Consider the following 13,701-nt stretch of genomic DNA (forward strand, 5'->3'; position numbering starts at 1 on the left):
TCTTTCGATCTTTAATATTCATTTTCATCGAGAGTGTATAAGTTCTTTTAAATATTGTTGTTGTTTTTTTATTAACTATCCGTTTTACACGCGCTTTAAAAGTATGTTAACATTTTGCGTTTAACGAAATGACATAAATATTATACAGGTAAATTATTCAACGTAGGATCTGGCTTTGGGTTTCTTTCAGCTTCTAGCTTCCAGCTGTTTGGTTTCAGTAAAATTGTTTCTTTGGTTTTAAAAGCATGAGATTTGTGGACTATTGAGAGTTTTTGTGATCGATTTGTGCGTTATTTTGCTATGAAACCACACAAAGGTCTTACAAATTATTACACAATCTTCGGTCTAGCTTCGAAAATGTTTGTGGACATTAGTGACTAGCATTGGAGGAGCTGTAATCGTCGTTTCCTTTCAGGCGGGGATAATTGAGCGTGATTTTGAGTTGCCAATAGGCTGAATTGGGGAGAAGTGTAATGGAGGGTTTTCGCCTAGTTTTTTAACACTCTATAAATGTTTTATATGATTTAGCTAATTTGTTGTTCGCTACCTTGTAAACGGTTGCCCGCTTGGGTTTGCATTGTTTTTAGTGACGTCTTGAACATGTTATTTACGCTATTTGCTAGTTTTATATAAAGTAGTTTCATTAAAGTACACACATGGTCTAGACTTTTAACTGGGCTCCATTATGTTGTTCTCCGCCTTTTGAATATTGGTATGAACTACTAAACGCTGCCTCTTAGTGGTAATAAATCATTTTAATGCCCTTTCGGCCATTTGTTTCATGATTTTGATGCTGACTAGATTTTGTGATAAATTCCAATGATTTTTTACAATTCTTTTTAAGATTCGAGCTATCTGTGAACTATTATAAATTATTATTTCCACACATCAAATTTGTTTTTCAATATTTTTTTACAAAAAAATTGTCATCTTAAAATTGTGAAAATTATTCAAGTTTTAGGTTTCGCTTGTTGTCTTATATTGGTTCCAATTGATGCTTAAATGTTAACAATTTTTGTATATAAAACCGTTAAATATATGTATATAAGAGTGTGTGTATGTTATCATAAACCTTACTATACATAATTATTAATATGCTACATATGTGTTTTGTTTTCTTTTCTTTCTGTTTGGTTTCTCTTCTCCACGGCCATGAGCAATTCAGCTGCCTAGTGCTTTTCATCTTCATTACATTTTCTTACTCTGCTTTTTATCCTTTTTCGATCTTGCAGATTGCTAAACTTTCGCATGTATATTTGCTGCTAGTTGGCTGTTGGATGTTTCTGTCTATGTGGCTAATCATAAGTTACTGGACGACACAGCGAGAAAACGAAGACGATGGCATACCACACCTCGGTCAGGTAAAGGGCGATCTGCAGCGTGCACAGGCAGTACTCCAGGCGCAGTCGGTAGGTCTGGAGCAGCAGCAGATAGGAGACGCCCACGAAGCAGGGCGCGGTCATGAAGACCGACAGTATGGCCGACCAGCCTGTGATCGAAAAGCAGAAGAGTTCATTAGAATCTGGACAGGATTAACTGATTGTAAAAGCCACTATTAAAATAAGATATAAGCATTCATTTTTTTAAGCCAAGTGATTTGGTTTGATTAAACGATTGATAACACTATTGAGGGTGATTCTATTGTTTTAGTATATCCTATAATTAGACCAGCCAGCGGGCGGGAGATTCTACCTCGATCGGCCAGCGAACTCATGCGCCCCATTATCAATCGGATCGTCTCGAAGACAATGAAGCTAATCATCACCCCCGTGTCCAGGGCCAGAGTATGTCCCGTGTAGCTGAGATTGATGGCCTTCAGGAGGCCCATGGCCATCTCGCAACAGGCGAACATGCCGAAGTAGAACGAGTTGAGGTAGATCAACACCTCGTAGTTCATGCTGGGATTGGGCTTCTTCGGCACGAGCGGTGGCGGACGCTTGGGCGGCATCTTTCTGCCGGCTTAGCACCTCCTCCCCTGGCTGCTGATTCTCCTTTTCCTCCTGTTACCCCTCGATGTCTGCGGCAAATTGGACCGATTTGATCTCCCGGATCGCTCACACGGCGGCGTTGCTCACGTTGGGCACTGTATTTATAGACTGACCATAATAATAACGCGAACCTGCCGTGCTGCTCGCTTGGCCAATGCAGCGGCAGCGGCATCGACATCGGCGGTCTCACGGTTTGTCGCTGCGAAATGTGCTGTTTATTTGAATAATGTGCTGCTGGTCGTTGTCGCCTTTTATTTGTTTTCTCTGCTCGCTGTTTGGGTCAGCATTGGCCGGCAGATAGCCTGCCTAGAAATGTGGGGGAGAATGATTTCACTAGCGGCTAGTAAAAACTACTAAAAACTCCCTAGACGCAATGATCCACAGGGTACAGAACTGCCATTAAATGGTCACCTTGAAATTCAGGACAGGTTTAGGGTGAATATAAGCCAACCATAGGTTGGCATTTAAATTATTTTTAAAAACTCATAAAGCGTTATTTACATTATGCCTCGCTAAAGTTTCGTGAAGCTCTCCTCTGTAAATCGTACAGGGCATGTTGGCTAACCAAGACCGAACGGAGAGCCCTCTCATCTGGCCATTACAGCCAGGCTAACGTGCCCGCAGTGGGCCGTGTATATTACATTCAAATTAGAAGTGTACATTGCACCTAGGGGACAGCAGCGGTGTTGCACGAGCCATGCAGTTCGCATATAATTTTAGACCATCAGAGCCGTATAAAAATACCAGAACCGAGCGGGTCCGAGGAGCAACTGCGCCAGCAGGGAGGCAACGCCACAAAGGCCGGACAAAAGAATGCAACCAAGAAATGCAAATTAAATGCAGCTTTGCTTTTGATAGAATCGGACGCGTAGTGTTTCGCTGCGATGTGATTTCCGCGGGCGCGAATGATCTGTGCGGATTATATAAGTTGATAAAGGTTCACGTACCTTGTTGAAAATCCTTCTCAACTGCCAGCCAACGGGTATGTTATCGGGTTGTCTTGGCACGGATCCCTAGGCGGTCTAGTAGGGTCCAGATTTTTTGTTTTGTTTTTATGTGCGGTGGCTTAGTCTGCATTTAAGTGGCTTAGTTTTGAGGCCTTGGCGAATCGCTTGATGTGAAAGTGCCAGAGGAAAGTGTTTCGTCTTCGTCGTAGTCGTCGCTCGGCTGTGGATGCTTCTTCTCCTTCTCCTCCAGGTGGGAGTGTTAGTGCTGGCTTGGTCTTGATCTCGATCTTGGTCGTTGACGTGGCGGCGGCAACGCGGCTTATCAACTGCTAGGTGTATGTGACGGGGCGACACATTGTACAAATGAATATGCTGGCGTAGACTAGTTCAGCACCTTGTAGGGTGATCATTAAGGCACTCAGAATAATTTCGAGTTTGAGAACAAAGGTTTGAAAACAACACAAGTAGATAACAATAGCAAGACTGGGCAGTGTTAATATTACGGATGCGGTTGCTTGCCAGCCTGCAAAAAGAGAGAAAAACAAGGAAAATGTTATCTACAGATGCACGGAAAATCGTATAGTTCGTCTACTTGTTTATAATTAAGTGCATTCGATTGAAAGTGATTCAGTGTTTTAAAGTATTATACTAATAATTTCATGTTTATCCGATAATGTTTAACCGCCCCAATTGCTTTTCCAATAACTCATTTTGATGATTCGCTTTGATAGATTTCCTTTGCATATTGCTTAATGTGCCAGAAGGGCGCCTTTCCCCTGCCGCCATAAAACGCGTATTTTCATCCGGGGTGATGACCATAATTACGCATACGCTGCGTGGGCTACATACATATACATATGTATGGCCGTCCAAACGTTTATGGGTTATGGCCGCGTAGGCAGGGGGATGGCATGAAATGGGCATGGTGACCGGGCAAACAAATAATTTCGCCATGTCATCATCGCTGCCGGTGAATTATTCCCACCCTTGCAGTGTCATAGGGCAAGGGGAGTACTCACCACGATCGCTTAGACTGCTCTTCCGGCCGAAGACAATGCGCACGGTCTCGATGATGCACAGTGAGAGCAGGATGCTGGCCTCCCGGGACAACGCGTTCTCGCCGTAGCTGAGATTGATCGCCTTAAGAACGCCCACGCCCACTTCGAAGGCGGCGTACATGCCAAAGTAGAATGAGTTCAGATACATAAGTATCTCATAGATGAGGCTGGCGTTCATAGTGGCCGCTACTGCGGAATCGAGTCCGTGACCGTTGCCGTATCCGTGTCCTCCTGCGTAGCGCCCAGTTCCTCAAGGCGGCAGGTGCGTCGCCTCTAACGGGTTGGATGTCACCTGGGCAGTTTGGAGCAGCTCCTCCCGCTTTTCCACTGGCAGCAGCAGGTGTTTCGGCTTCTCTACGACAGCATTGGGACCTTTGGGCGGTATGTGGTGAGTGAGTGAGTGCCTGCTGGACTGAACAAGTTTTGCTAATTGCGGTCTGCTCGTATTTACCAATGCGCGCATACATACAGTCAAACTTCCTCTACTACAATTTCACAAAATCAATCGAACTTAATAGGCGTCTTTATTGTACCCATGCAAGTACATATGTACATTGTATGTATTTATTTACTAGGTAAATTCATTTAGCGACAAGAACCAATTTTCTTCGTCATATAAGGACCCTTTTTATTGTAGTAGTGAAGTCGTTTCTACTTATGGAAGTTTGACTGTATTTACGTATCGTCCTCACCTCTTCCACTGTTTTTTCTTCTTGTTCCCGTTCTACTTCGCCAGTGCTCTTTCCTCTTCTTCTAGCTGCTCCACCGTTACTGTCTGAAGTCCCGTTGTCATGGGAGTATGTGGATGTTATGTATATGTAATGCACGCAGGCGACAACTCTATGCTAATATTAAGTACATGCGTTCACGTTTATTTATACGCGTTGTTGTTGCCTGGCTGCTTGTTGTTGTTGGTTTGTTGGTGAGAGACGAGGGGCTTATATAAAAAGGAAAGGAACCTCTAACGCACATGCACAAGTGTGGCCATGGGCGAGTAACGGAGAAATTGCCGATTCCAATTGGAAAATGTGCGAGCCTGCGAGTTCCGGTCACACTGGAAATCACATATCCAATTGAGTTTTTCATTCGCTAAATATGTTAAAAATTTTTTAACAGTACCTTTTTACCAAGTACTAGACTTTTTTAAACAAAATTGCTTTTATCGTTGCACAAATATTATTATGCAGAAAGAAAGTACATGTTCAATATATTAAATACGGCTAGGATCATGTCATTAAAAACAGTATATTTGAGTTTCCCGCCAAAGGTGCTGTTAAGCTGGACAGCTGATAACCAAAACGATAACTTTTTGTTCGATACGTGAGGCGGTAACAATAGTATTAAGAATCGAAACAGTTGTGGCATATCTATCTGATTTTATTGACCTATTTTGGTAAAATTCCTTAATTTACCTCAGGTTTTCTGGCTTTTCGCAATGCCGGCCGACCAAATTCAATACTCAGAGAAGTACTTCGACGACAAATTTGAATACAGGTACGTGCGACTTGCGTTTCAGCACCCGTGAACTGTTTGTTTACACGCAAACCACTTTCCCACCCTGCAGGCATGTTATCCTGCCTCCGGACTTGGCCAAACACGTTCCGAAGGCTCATCTGATGACCGAGACGGAGTGGCGCAACCTGGGCGTGCAGCAGAGCCCCGGCTGGGTGCACTACATGGTCCACGCTCCGGAGCCTCATGTGATTCTATTCCGACGCAAACGCATTCCGGCGGAGGACGCTCCACAGGTGGCAGCCGCTAATGCGGCTCAGGCCATCGCGAATCTCTGCGGTTAGGCGGAGGATGCCATGCCGCCAAGGAACGCTCTTCCAAGGACGCACTCGTCAATGCTCACGCAGTATTTCATAAGTTAGCATCAGACAGCCTGATGTAAAATTAGATTAGCTGGCAAGTTCAAAGACACGAAACGAACTGAAGACATCGTTTCTGTTAATTTCATTATGTTTATTTACCTAAAATACAAATCGAAGCGTACGCCCTGTGTACAGACAGTTTAAAAGTAGTGGTTAACTAATTGACTAATTGTAGCAGCGCCATACCGCCGGCAGCAGGCGATCCGCCCAACTCTCGTTGCTAAGGTTGCAGTTCTTTAGGGCGTAATGCTCCATGGCGTATAGTGAGATCAGCGTGGCATTTCCCAGGATCAGAGAGAACCACAAAAAGATGTTGCCCATCACTTTTGGAGCACTCCGCATTAGGAATACCAAGGCAACACCCACGACACCAAAGAAGAAGAACATCACTGGGAAGAACATTTGCAGGGCGAAGCCGAGAACCTGCTCATGGACCACAGCCGAGATCATGAACACTGCCAGCGAGGCAGCCACCTTGGAACCTCGGAACACATGAGTGTACATATCCTTGTACACGTACTCGTACAGCCAGTCGTGCACAACGACATTCCAGTTTCTGTAGTAGCCATCGTAAGTGTGCGACGTCCACCAGTCTTTGTAGAACATTCGATCGCCGAAGCGTAGCAGCTCCGACGTGAAGTTGAGCCACGAGTGCAGGATTAGGTAGAAGCCGCACAGGAAAATCACCGCGCTGGGCAGCATCATGCCGAACAGCTTGAGGATCAGCTGGGAGGGTCCCATTGGTTCCAGGCCGTACTGTCCGAAGTGCTCGTGGATGTGCCGCTCATGGATGAAGGCGTACAGGAAGGCTATGGCCACCACCTCCAACAGGCGATTCAGGGCGAACTTCCAGCGAATGTGGGAGGTGCGCGGGTAGCTGTCTCGGTAGATAAGCGTGGGTGCAAACAGGAAGTACGTGTAACAGCTCAGCGGCGGCACAAAGGGTCGCCCACTGCTCTCTTTCTCCTCCTCTGTATCTTCCTTCTTGGCCTTGCCCTTCAGAACCCGCTCAGCATTGTACCTCACAAAGGCGTGCATCTTCATCAGCAGTCGCGTGCTCTCGAGCAACAGGACACACGCACTCACGAAGGGCAGGTTGAACTTGAGGCACAGCGAAGTCGACACGAAACAGAAGACCAGCTGGGAGCTGATGTACAGAATGAGACAGCTGTGCGACCAAAAGCGCTGAAGGGAACCTGCAGGATGAGGGAACTGATTAGAAAATATGTTCAATGAAATGAGGTCCTTTTAAGGTGCTACATTTATCTTCTCTTAAGTTACTTTACTTTTATGGAAAGTGAATTTTTTTAACATTAGGAGCAAATGCGCAAACAAACGTTGAACAATTCAACCGAGATGAGTAAGTTATAAGTGAGTTTCCTTTGTTAAAGGCGATGTCGTCACAATTTGCTGGTCAAGTGCCTCAACAAAAGGCTCATAACACATGAGCTTTTAACTACCTGCACTTTTGAGAAAGCAGATATGATTCCATAAATTATCATTACCATACTTTAAATAATTTAATTTAACCCTATAATTTTACGATAATTGGATCAACCCACTTACTGTGCGGTTTCAGCTTGTGCCTGACCAAGGCCCATCCGCGGAACGCGAAGTAGAGCGCCAGGACGAAGACATGCTCCAGCACCCAAACGCCCATCACCCAGTGGAGTCGGCGCAGTCCGCCGCGAAAGGTGCCCAGTCCCAGATCGAAGCGGCCATCCACAAAGTAATCGTAGCAGATCACGTTTAGCAGGAACATGACCAGAATAATGTAGAAGATGTGGTAGATGGTGCGCATGTGCTCCACCTGCAGCAGAGCGGTGAGGTACGATTCCCGGGCAACGAACACTTTTTCGGGCAGTTGTCGTCGCTGCTTACGGGCGGATGTTTCGCTTTGGATCGGTGGCCTTGGATGCGTGCCATTTGCATGGCCATTTGTGGAGTCGCTGACGTCTGCTGGCGCTTGACTGGTCACGCGATTGTGCCAGGTGCTCTTCCGATCCGATCTCTCGAAGTTGGGGAACTCGTGGGCACGCAGCTCGCGCTGTCGCAGATCCTGCAGCACATCCTCCACCATGCAGGACAGCCGCTGCTCGAAGTCGGTCAGCATCTTAGACTGGAACTTCTGCAGCTTGTCGCGCACAAAGCCGAGGTCGGGCAACCTGGGCTGTGCCTCCTCCTCGCCTCGTTTTTCTTGACTTTCCGCGGCCATGACTGGTTCTCAAATGCTGTGCGTCTGCTTCTAAAACTGTTCCTTTAGTGTTAATCCTATCCAGCTGGTGGATTTTACAGCAGCGACTGTCCCCGGGGACGTCAGTTCGCACAATGTACGCGTCGCTGGTGCGGCTGTGTTGTTTTCAAATCCGCGACGATAACGGCGCTTTGCTGACTTAGCAGCAGGGGCGGCGCTAAAGGGGATCAAAAAAATAGCTTTATTATATGTATAATTATAATGAATATTTATATTAAATGAATTATAATAAGTAATAATAAATAATAAAAAATATATTTAAAATATTAAATCTATAATTTACTAAAATTAATAATGGAGTGAAATATATTTTTGATTATTATTTATAATCTAGTTAATGATGATTGAGTTGAGCTTTAGAACTTGATAAAATTATGGACATTTTATAGAATTTTTCATATTCTAAACACGCTATATATTCCAAAAATGTCAACACTGTCACTAGTTTATTTTCTAAGCTATAGTATTTAGCATGAAGTCTACCTCCCTGCTTTCGGTTCTCTTAGTCACTCTCTTCGTGGGATCGGGCTCCACTGCCAAACGCCCGCGACACTGGGCTGGGTCTCGAGTTTCCTAATGCTAAGTTTAAGTGCGCTATACAATTGTAATTGAAATACATTTGGACTTATATCTCGCACTTTGAGCAAGACGACTGACTGACTAGCTGTCAACGGCACCTTAATCAGTCTATTCTACGCCACAAGTGCGATAAGCGCTGTCCATTGGCCTCGTGGCTCTCTGATTCTCAGGAGGCGAGTGCGAGTGCGAGTGCACTTGCACCCGATTTGTTTACATGATGCTGACCCGATTCCCGATTGCAGCAAGCCCAGTGCATGGCGCACAGTGGGCCAGGCACAGTGGGGCGTATCACAAAAATCTTCGTTAAAAAATTCTAGATTATAATGGAAATTAACTTAATATTATATTTTATTATTACTGTTATAAATGTTATAGATTTTACAATAAACATTTACAATAAACACATTTCCAACTACTAGGAAAACTTTCAAATGAACATTCGATGTGACGGAACAGCATGGGTATTATAAGTTTAAATCCATAAAGTTTAATTGCACGCAGATATCTCTATCAAAGTTCATGGATTCCATTGATAGCGGCTAATAAAACTACTAAGATTAGCTAGTTCTGTAATCACCTTGCGGCTAAGCACACCTGTGATCGTGATGTACTTACACAAATAATCAGGGTAATGCTTGTATGCACTTGAGACATTTCCCAACAGCTACTAAGGGGAAGTAACTTGTAATAAAGGAAACAAAGTTATTCAATTTAATTTTTCGTCAACGCATGAATCAGCTTAGCGTTGAAGGTTTATAATTAATTTTTGGTCGTAAACCTTATCTTACCACTTACTCATCAAGAATGTTTTAACAGGAATTATTTCAGTTACCATAAAAGTTAAAGGGGGCAAATTGTATAAATGTACCATTAGTTTAGTTCAAAAAGTTAAAAGCCTTACAATACTAATTCCTTTTACGATTAAAAGCCTGCAGTTTCCTTCAAAATAATTATCGTTTAGATGCAATAATTAATAAAATGAGTTAAGAGTTTGCTTGCCATAATTGCATTGAATGATTGAAAATGCTTTCCAAATATTTTCCAAAAAATACTTGACTTGTGTGTAAATTATGAAATTTTTAATTAGCGCATTTTTCCAAGCCAAAAAAGTATACCAAAAATGGTATATAGCTTTGCTGCACCAAAAACATGGCCCAAATTGCGAATAATGAGCGCGTGTGTGTGTATTTGTATATTTTCGGTGAATTTTTGGCATATTTAAATGCAAATATTTACGAGAGTGTAAGTATATGCATATGTATGTATGCATGTGCGTATCTCGATGAGTGGAATGAAAACAAATACACGGGCACAAACATAGTGTTTTGATAGCGAAAAATGAGCCGAAATTAAAGCTCACGGCCATAAGTCCTGCGGTTCGCAGGATGCACGCGTTGTGTGTGTGTGTGCGCGCGTATTGGTGTGTGGGTGTGCTGGAAATAATATTAATACTGTGCAGACGCAATAACCAAAAATATTTATTATTTATGCGAAATAAACAGCAGCGGCAAGAAAAACTCAACGCACACACACGCAACCATAAACCAAATATGAAATTAATGCAAAAATGACAACAGCAGCCAGTGCGATGGCTAGAGCGAAAAAATAACAGCCAAAAACGGAGAGTGTAATATATATGAAAATAGGAATAATAAAAGCTGCTCCACTACCAGGACTCGTAAAGCACAGGGGCCAAAAGGACCAAAAGGACGCAGTCGAAGTCGAAGTCGCAGCGTATTCATAAAGATGCCGCCCGAAGGCGGCCATTATGGAGCAACCGAACGGACGGGGGATCCAGATCCTTTGGCCGGGATAGGAGACAAGCGTACACATAAAAAGACATTTTTATTGCCACCCATTCCGTGGCAGGGAGGCCACCAAGAAGGCCAAAACCGAGCAGTCGGGGCCAACACAAAAAAGAGGGAGAAGCAAAAAAGGCAACAAAAATATTATGCGACCGCATAAAAATCTATATAATTCATAAACCCGCACTCGGAATAGTGATGGCCAAGTGGCGATTTTCCCAGTTCAATTTGATTTGATTTGGCTTGGACAAGGTTAGGATAAAATATATATAAAAATGTTCAAAACATTATAATTACGATATAGGAAAGAATTAGAAGCAATCAACTTAGAAACGATAAATGATCACATACAATTGGAAACAAAATGGATGTAGCATTTGAACAGTTAGTTAAGAGTTGGTGGATATACCGTTATGGATGATGATATATGGGCATTTTGGAATAGATCGGCGGCATCACTGACCCAATGAAATGGTGGAAAGTTGGACACGGGAAGGCAAACACGTACGCCGCTCTGTGGCGGCCATATTGGGTCATAAAAAGCACTCACACACACTGCCACACACACACACACACACACATAGAGAGCAGCATAAAAGCCTGGCCACAAACCAAAAGCGGGCCAACAACAGCAACAATAAAGGAGGAAAAAAGTGACAGCAGCAGCAGAAAAAATTTTATGATCCTGCCTGCGCAAAAGTTTTGTGAAGCAGAAACATATAAAAAATGTTGCATATTTTTGGGCATGTGGGAAAAAGGGGCGGCCAAAGTGGGCGGTGGGCGGTGGGTGGTGTGCGCATATGCGAGTGTGTGTGTGAGTGTGCATGTTTTGTCATTTCCGTTATTTGTCGTTGTATTGTTGGTTTATAGGCGCACCGTTTTGTGTGTCCCAAAATGAAAACAACAGCAACAACGCAAAAAGCACACACAAATTAGAAATGGCGCTTTTTTTTAATTTGGCAAAAAGGCCCATAAAACGCAGTGAAATTGCTAGCGATGAAGCAATGAGCCATGATTAGAGTTTCAGCGAATGTAGCATTCGTGGAAGCAAAATAGTTTTAAAGGTATAACTAAAGTTGATCAATTATAGGGTTTTAGTATTATATTAAAGAAAGCTTAGCTGATACCATGATTATATAAGATTTAATATGTCTCTCTCTTTCGACAAGAAAGTAAAGTATTTAATAATGTGTAAAAAACTTTAAGGCGGTAATTACCGAAATATTAATTTTGTATAGTTATACTTGTTCATTTTGTATTTCCGTTTATAATTTATAATTAAGCAAAGTTTATACATTAAGTAGATATGTATATATTGTGATATGGTATTATACCGTAATTGTTTTTAAGTATTTTCTTGACAAAGCAGTTATTTCAAAATGTTACCTAACTTCGATTCCCTTTTAAGCGGATTGTTACTTTCCAATCAAATACAAATCTGGCCATATAAAGAATCATCCAAAAGATGTTTTACTGCCGGTTGGTAATGCACTAACCAATACCCAATTTGCGCAGGAGCATTTCGTCGCAGCTTCATTACCCTCACGTCCAGACCAAGGGATTCCCAACCATATGGATGCAAACAGAGAACCGGAATCCAAAACCAGAACCCGTAGCCGAACCCTCTGCAGGATTCCATGCTGGACTCTGGCCATTTCCTGCCGCTTTTTGGCCAGCCACGTTATTAGCGTCTAACACATGGCTTCGCATCGTTCCCAGCTCCTGGGGGGCGTTCGAACGAAGGGGGGGCGTGGCCGGTGGCACACGTTTGCAAAATAAACTAAAGCTGCTGCGCCTGCCAGCCGAATGGACTTTTGTTGACCCCTCCGCCTGCACACAGGTCTCATAAAAATATGCTTGAAATTGGTTTGGCCGGAAAAAAGGGGCAGAAGGAAAGGCGCTGAGAATCGCTGGAGAAGAAAGAACTCTTAGCAATATTTAATGTCGCCAACGATGTCAACTGGCGGGGAAAATCGGGGGGCGAATGCGGGGAAAACTCGGAATGAACATGGCGACTACGTTCGCTTTTGATTGTTTTGCAAACAAAGCGAAACAGTCTTTGCGAATCAACCAAATAATGCACCTGGGAAAATGGGCATTTCATTTAGAAAATATAACATATACATAACCCTCAAAGCAAAATATACATATGTATATTATTTAACAACATTATACAAATGTATTATAACCTAATATGAATGATATTGAAAACCACTTTTGATTCATTTGTAATCAATATATTAGACCAACTAACTTTTCAAGAGGTATTTAAGGAGAATCCTATTTTTATAAAAACTTTATTTTAAAGTGTATCTCCATCGCCGACTCACAAACACACACACACACAGATAAATACGTCCACCCACCCTAACACACACACGCACACACATGCAGAAACTCACCCACTCAATGCTTTTTGCGCTCTTCTTTTTTGCCCACTTAAACAAAACAAAGGGGAAGCAAGGAAAACAAAATAAAAACGAACGGAAAAAACGTTGGCAACTTTTTTCGAGGGTGGATTTTCATTTTGTATGGTTCATGATTTCGAACTCTATTCGCTCCCCCAAATTTCGCCCATGCAGTCCGTCTCGCTCGCACCCAAGTGCGGATTTTTTTTTAACATTACATTATTTGGAAATTTATGCAGGGGGCGGCCGATTCAGTGACTCATTCCCATTCCGCCCATCGATTTTTTGACGGCCATCGAGGACGAAGGACGAGGGGTGGGTGAATTCACACAGCAAACGAGCGATTTTTTATGTAGATTGGCCCATTATGTGGAATTAGTTTTTGTGTGGCTGCTGATAGAAATGGCGATGCTCGTGGGATTTTTATTGGCTGACGCAGGCTTTGTTCGGCAGCCCGAAAAAGTATGCAATGGTTTTTTGCCAGACCCATTCGCTAAAAAAATCAGCTCTCTTTAACAAATACTGCTTTTAGAAACCTATTCAATTTTTCTATAAAAACTATGTTGTAAATGTATAAATATAACGTTAGAAACGTTTATTAAACAACTACGTTTAAAAAAAGAAGTATTCAGCTTAATTAATTATTATTTGCAATGCACAATCATTCAATTAAATAAAACAGCGTGTTCAAACCCATATTTAAGCATGCAAGATTTGATTAGTTGAGAGTTTACGTGAGTTTACTTGAGATAACACTTCATCTTTTGCTTACTATCTGCACTGATTTT

General features: G+C 42.8%; 4 protein-coding genes across 8 annotated transcripts; 1 reads left to right on the top strand and 3 right to left on the bottom strand.

Moving 5' to 3' along the window:
* Nucleotides 1-52: 52 nt before the first annotated feature.
* Nucleotides 53-3,024, bottom strand: LOC117142219. 2 transcript variants are annotated; one of them, XM_033306057.1, is made up of 3 exons: nucleotides 2,936-3,024; nucleotides 1,693-2,294; nucleotides 1,296-1,489 (listed from the first exon to the last, which is right to left on the bottom strand). In XM_033306057.1, exons 2-3 carry the CDS (start codon nucleotides 1,946-1,948, stop codon nucleotides 1,296-1,298), a joined length of 450 nt encoding a protein of 149 aa, XP_033161948.1. In that variant the 5' UTR covers nucleotides 1,949-2,294; nucleotides 2,936-3,024. The 2 variants fall into 2 exon arrangements, with proteins under 2 accessions (XP_033161949.1, XP_033161948.1); XM_033306058.1 differs by lacking the exon at nucleotides 2,936-3,024 and having other exon boundaries at nucleotides 53-1,489; nucleotides 1,693-1,948.
* LOC117142222 (cyclin-dependent kinases regulatory subunit) lies at nucleotides 2,821-6,013 on the top strand. 2 transcript variants are annotated; one of them, XM_033306063.1, is made up of 3 exons: nucleotides 2,821-2,970; nucleotides 5,411-5,487; nucleotides 5,558-6,013. In XM_033306063.1, exons 2-3 carry the CDS (start codon nucleotides 5,429-5,431, stop codon nucleotides 5,787-5,789), a joined length of 291 nt encoding a protein of 96 aa, XP_033161954.1. In that variant the 5' UTR covers nucleotides 2,821-2,970; nucleotides 5,411-5,428; the 3' UTR covers nucleotides 5,790-6,013. The 2 variants fall into 2 exon arrangements, with proteins under 2 accessions (XP_033161954.1, XP_033161953.1); XM_033306062.1 differs by lacking the exon at nucleotides 2,821-2,970 and having other exon boundaries at nucleotides 5,317-5,487.
* LOC117142220 (transmembrane protein 216) lies at nucleotides 2,962-4,998 on the bottom strand. Of its 3 annotated transcripts, none has more exons than XM_033306061.1 (3): nucleotides 4,686-4,998; nucleotides 3,955-4,365; nucleotides 2,962-3,458 (listed from the first exon to the last, which is right to left on the bottom strand). In XM_033306061.1, exons 2-3 carry the CDS (start codon nucleotides 4,169-4,171, stop codon nucleotides 3,265-3,267), a joined length of 411 nt encoding a protein of 136 aa, XP_033161952.1. In that variant the 5' UTR covers nucleotides 4,172-4,365; nucleotides 4,686-4,998; the 3' UTR covers nucleotides 2,962-3,264. The 3 variants fall into 3 exon arrangements, with proteins under 3 accessions (XP_033161952.1, XP_033161951.1, XP_033161950.1); XM_033306060.1 differs by having other exon boundaries at nucleotides 3,955-4,400; XM_033306059.1 differs by having other exon boundaries at nucleotides 3,955-4,405.
* LOC117142215 (sterol O-acyltransferase 1) lies at nucleotides 5,942-8,265 on the bottom strand. Its single transcript, XM_033306050.1, has 2 exons — nucleotides 7,434-8,265; nucleotides 5,942-7,063 (listed from the first exon to the last, which is right to left on the bottom strand). The coding sequence occupies exons 1-2, from the start codon at nucleotides 8,080-8,082 to the stop codon at nucleotides 6,033-6,035; spliced, it is 1,680 nt and encodes a 559-aa protein (XP_033161941.1). The 5' UTR covers nucleotides 8,083-8,265; the 3' UTR covers nucleotides 5,942-6,032.
* Between the last annotated feature and the right edge of the window lie 5,436 nt (nucleotides 8,266-13,701).

Source organism: Drosophila mauritiana, chromosome 3R, assembly GCF_004382145.1.
Source record: "Drosophila mauritiana strain mau12 chromosome 3R, ASM438214v1, whole genome shotgun sequence".
In the NCBI taxonomy this organism is placed as follows: Eukaryota; Metazoa; Arthropoda; class Insecta; order Diptera; family Drosophilidae; genus Drosophila; species Drosophila mauritiana.

Excerpts from the sequence above, each read along its gene's own strand:
- LOC117142215 (XM_033306050.1), bottom strand. The coding sequence starts at position 8,082 with ATGGCCGCGGAAAGTCAAGAAAAACGAGGCGAGGAGGAGGCACAGCCC. Across the intron at positions 7,064-7,433 it reads GCACAAGCTGAAACCGCACA|GTTCCCTTCAGCGCTTTTGG; the intron begins GTAAGTGGGTTG and ends CTCATCCTGCAG.
- LOC117142222 (XM_033306063.1), top strand. The coding sequence starts at position 5,429 with ATGCCGGCCGACCAAATTCAATACTCAGAGAAGTACTTCGACGACAAA. Across the intron at positions 5,488-5,557 it reads GACGACAAATTTGAATACAG|GCATGTTATCCTGCCTCCGG; the intron begins GTACGTGCGACT and ends CCCACCCTGCAG.
- LOC117142219 (XM_033306058.1), bottom strand. The coding sequence starts at position 1,948 with ATGCCGCCCAAGCGTCCGCCACCGCTCGTGCCGAAGAAGCCCAATCCC. Across the intron at positions 1,490-1,692 it reads GAGTTCGCTGGCCGATCGAG|GCTGGTCGGCCATACTGTCG; the intron begins GTAGAATCTCCC and ends TTTCGATCACAG.
- LOC117142220 (XM_033306061.1), bottom strand. The coding sequence starts at position 4,171 with ATGAACGCCAGCCTCATCTATGAGATACTTATGTATCTGAACTCATTC. Across the intron at positions 3,459-3,954 it reads GAGCAGTCTAAGCGATCGTG|GCTGGCAAGCAACCGCATCC; the intron begins GTGAGTACTCCC and ends CTCTTTTTGCAG.